The sequence below is a fragment of the Melampsora larici-populina genome (assembly GCF_000204055.1).
Source record: "Melampsora larici-populina 98AG31 unplaced genomic scaffold MELLAscaffold_33, whole genome shotgun sequence".
Classification (NCBI taxonomy): domain Eukaryota; kingdom Fungi; phylum Basidiomycota; class Pucciniomycetes; order Pucciniales; family Melampsoraceae; genus Melampsora; species Melampsora laricis-populina.
The window spans coordinates 257380-261562 of NW_006768797.1; the positions used below are offsets into that span (position 1 = coordinate 257380).

At 41.2% G+C, this 4183-nt stretch overlaps 1 protein-coding gene across 1 annotated transcript; it reads left to right on the plus strand.

Annotated features, from left to right (window-relative positions):
• Positions 1-1289: 1289 nt before the first annotated feature.
• On the plus strand, positions 1290-3665 carry MELLADRAFT_89833 (uncharacterized protein; the record flags this gene model as incomplete). The annotated part of the gene is made up of 6 exons (XM_007412802.1): positions 1290-2311; positions 2375-2457; positions 2525-2766; positions 2840-3065; positions 3130-3168; positions 3247-3665. 6 exons carry the CDS (start codon positions 1290-1292, stop codon positions 3663-3665), a joined length of 2031 nt encoding a protein of 676 aa, XP_007412864.1.
• Positions 3666-4183: the final 518 nt, after the last annotated feature.

Consider the following 4183-nt stretch of genomic DNA (forward strand, 5'->3'; position numbering starts at 1 on the left):
CAAACAAAAAAGTTTTTCTTATAGAGCATTTCCCCAAAACAGCCCGAAATTTCACTAATAAGCCCATAAGTGGTCCATGTGAGGGTGTGCGGACTACGTGGTAGGGTAAATATCAAGGCCAAAATATCCCAAAACATTTTTCAATTTCAACTTTTGGGTTTGAAGCAAAACTGCAAAAGTTTTATTTGTGACATGTGTTTCCACAAACATGTCAAATTGGGTTCTGCGGGCCCACTAAACAGGCCATAAGTGGTCCACACACCGTTGCCTTGGCTGAAAACTGTTATAAATCTAAACCCCATATACTCCAATAATATTTTGCAAGTTCAACTTTTGGATTAACTTCAAAACTGAAAAAGTTTTCATTGTGGCATGTGTTGCCGAAACATTATCAAAAAAAACTATGTGACCACTCAACACGCCATAAGTGGTATACACACCGGTGATCTGGCTGAAAACTGTGATAAATCTAAAGCCCATATACTCCAATAATATTTTGCAAGTTCAACTTTTGGATTAACTTCAAAACTTAAAAATTTTTCATTGTGGCATGTGTTGCCGAAACATTATCAAAAAAAACTATGTGACCACTCAACATGCCATAAGTATTCCGTAATACACTGATTTGACTACCCAATGTGATCATTATAAAAGCCAAAAGCTACAAGAAGAAGATCCAATTTCAAACTTCTGGTTAACTTCAAAACTCACAAAGTTTCAATTGTGGTATGTTTTGCCAATTTTCCATTGGTACTACATGCATGACTGCTCTTCAGCCCATAAGTGGTCTGTAGGAGGGTTGTTTGTATGCTTGATGTAATCAAGACAAAAGAAAACAGCATCAAAAATATCATAGAACTCCCAATTTTGGTTTGGACTTGAATCATAGATCCTTTATTGAAGCAACACAACTCACAAGTGCCCTCAAAATAGTAATTGACTTCCCCAAAGTATACATGAGCCGCCTCTAGCCTGCCCAGAAAGTGGCTATAGATTAGACAAGTCATTACTTGAACAATATGACCATGTACTTACCACTCAAATTCTGAAATAATTTATCTCCATATGGCTTCTTTCAAGTGCTACTTGACTGTGAGGTCAAATTTCCTTTCACGGTGAGTTTTGATTGAGTTTTGTCCAAGTTTATTTAGGTCAGAAAGGTTTTTGATCAATTTCAAATTGAGATAGATAACCTTTCTGACATGCATTACTCCACTGAATCTGAACTTTGATCCACACCTTGAAAATTCTCAATCTCTTCCACAACATTCTCGTTGCAAACCTTCACAATGTACCAACCTGATCCTTATAACTCTAGAATGCCAGCTCTCAATCCCACATCACCAGCACACGCATCTCATGGCCAGGTAACCCAAGGCCAACCAAATCAAAATGACCATTATCACGCCCAGTTTCATGGTGTTGGTCAGCAGTTTCAAGATCACGGTCACCCTCATGAACGTGCTCACATCCCTTCATTACAACACCAAATTGGTTCTCAAAATCAAGGTCAAGGTCACGTCGGGCAGCAGAACCTTTACGGGCAGAACATCTATAATCCAAATCAAAACTATCATAGCTCTCAGAACTACAATACCTTTCAGAACTATGATCATTCAACTTATCGACCTAGTCAGCAAACTCAACACTGCCACACTTCTATCTATCCCCCTGGCTCGCATGATCATGGTCAAGATCAACACTCAAACCATTGTCAGCAGAACACCGAGCAGAATCAATACTCACGCGATCCAAACTTCGGTGTGATAATTCCTCCTGCAAACAATCCACGTGTTGCTTCGCTCCGTGCGCTGGACTCGCATACTTCTGTAACACAACAATCATCTAATCACGTTTCATCTACTCCTCCCGCCACCGGGACTACTCGCCCGATTCAGCCGTCTGTAACATCTCAGAAACGCAAAAATGGACAGCGTTCTCAAGGACAGCGTGCTGGTGTGCCTCAATCAACATCCACAACTACACCCTCCAGCACAATCACACCGACTTCAACACAGATACCGGCGCCTGCAACTACAAGGGCCGTTGTTAATACGTTTCTTCCTAACTCACTCAAAGGAAAGAAACATGCTTCACAACAAGAATCAATTGATATTCCGACAGCTGAAGATATGATGAAAAAGCCTTCTGTGTCACTGCGAATGCTTGCTGAAAAGCATGCCAAGAATAAGAACACTGTACCACCGGCCTTGCAAAAATACTACATGAATTTGTACGAAGAGTTTGACAAAGTATTAGCAATCAATTGCATCAATAATCAGGTCTCTGTCAAGGCGGTTCGTAAACTATGGTATGTAGATATCTTACATTTTGACATAATCATACAAACAGACACTGACATACAGCATCACAGGGGTCAAAAGGTAACAAGGAAAGGCCCGAACACCTGGCAACGATTTTGTGCTACCAAAGAGATTAAAGGGGTATACAAAGATAGTAAGTGTGTTCGAAGATTAAGTGTATATAGTAAATTGAAATCAGCACATTACTCTTTCAGCCTCAGGTGTGGCAAGTGGAGAAGGCTCAACTTTAGCTTCGCTCCGATGGGCTGAGAAGTCGCAGGCAGAGAAGGATGCCTTCAAGAACCAACCTGGAAACCTCAAGGTTGCTTCTATGTCCAACTCTGACGATCTAGCCCCCGAAGACGGTACCAGTAGCAGTATGGAACTCGTGCGAGCCAAAAATATGTCTTTGGCAAACGCACGATCAGCTGTGAACAAATTCATGCTTGATTGGCAAAGCGAGGTAATTATTTTTTCTTTTTCGAGTGATAGTCATAGCTGTAGCAAAAGGTTGTTACTGACTAACTTATATGCAGGCTAACGATATGGCTGAAACATACGAGGGCAACTTTGTCATGATAGGCGTATCGAACTACTTGGGTGATGATTCCTATCAGATTGTCCGAGCCACGCCACGTGCTCTTCAGTGGGTGGGGCACGACAAGATGTTGAACTCAAAGAACCATATCGCCGCACAATTACACGCGTTTGTCACCGGGACTGAGACTGGGCAACTCAACTTGAGTAAAACCAAAGTCGATGGTAAGTAGATATCAATCTACATACAACACTGGTTTACCTACACTGATATATCCCACTTCCACAGTCCGAGCAAGATGTCGAGAGGCCCTGTCCGAACTGATTGGTATGTTCTTTCTTTACAATCTTATTTTGATATTTCTCTAACTTTCACACTTTTGTCTTCTCCTCTGCTTAGAAACAGAGACAAAGGGAATGCCCCCAAAGTGGCCGTGGAAAGGATGCAAGGACAAGCTAGCCAATGCAGGCTACTTTGTACAATTTGCTCAAGATTCGAAGTCTGAAGCCAGTGATATAATGCAAGACAGTAATCAACTGACCCCGATGCAAGCTCGTAATGTGTTGGATGATCTTCTCGCCAAAAAGATCCTAATTCTGCCAACTGAAGCGGGTCCTATTGGGAAGGCCAACCGCAAACGCAACCGTGCCTCTAGTGACACACCTATCAATACACTCCCGGCTGACGATACCAACACCAACGACACATCTGCCATTGCCAATCAAGATGCGCGCGCCAATGATGCGCTTAACGCCAACAATCCGCCTATTCCTGGCGACCAATCCATTGCAAATAGCACAACGGCGAATACAACCGAACAATGACTAAGGACTGGTAGTTTCTCTCTCGACTTATGATATTAAATCCCTTTTCAACTTCATTTTGGTGATTATTTAGATCGACTTCATTTATTTAGATCATCTTTTGAAGAAAATTCAATCCTTATTTGAGTAATACATAGTTCGTCTTGGAAATTATGCCATCATGAAAGTATTGAAACCCACATGTAAATATGACCGAAGCAAAACTATTGTATTACTTCAATTTTCACCCTAAGATGATATTGATTTTTGCTCAAGACTGAATTCTTTGATGATACTAAGATCATCTTTAATTATGGGTGCGTGTCTTTCAATGTATTTCATCCGTATTCGTATGTACATACCCTAAACACAATCAAAACTTATCGCCGTTCTGGCCAATGCCCACATCAATTGAGCTTGTCGCTTTTTCTAATTCGGATTTTGTTCTTGATTGCTCAAATGAACAAAAGCAAAACCAGAGCAATGGTTTCTGGTTTCACTTAGTCTTGCCTAAAGCAAGGACCCCATTGATGTCAATC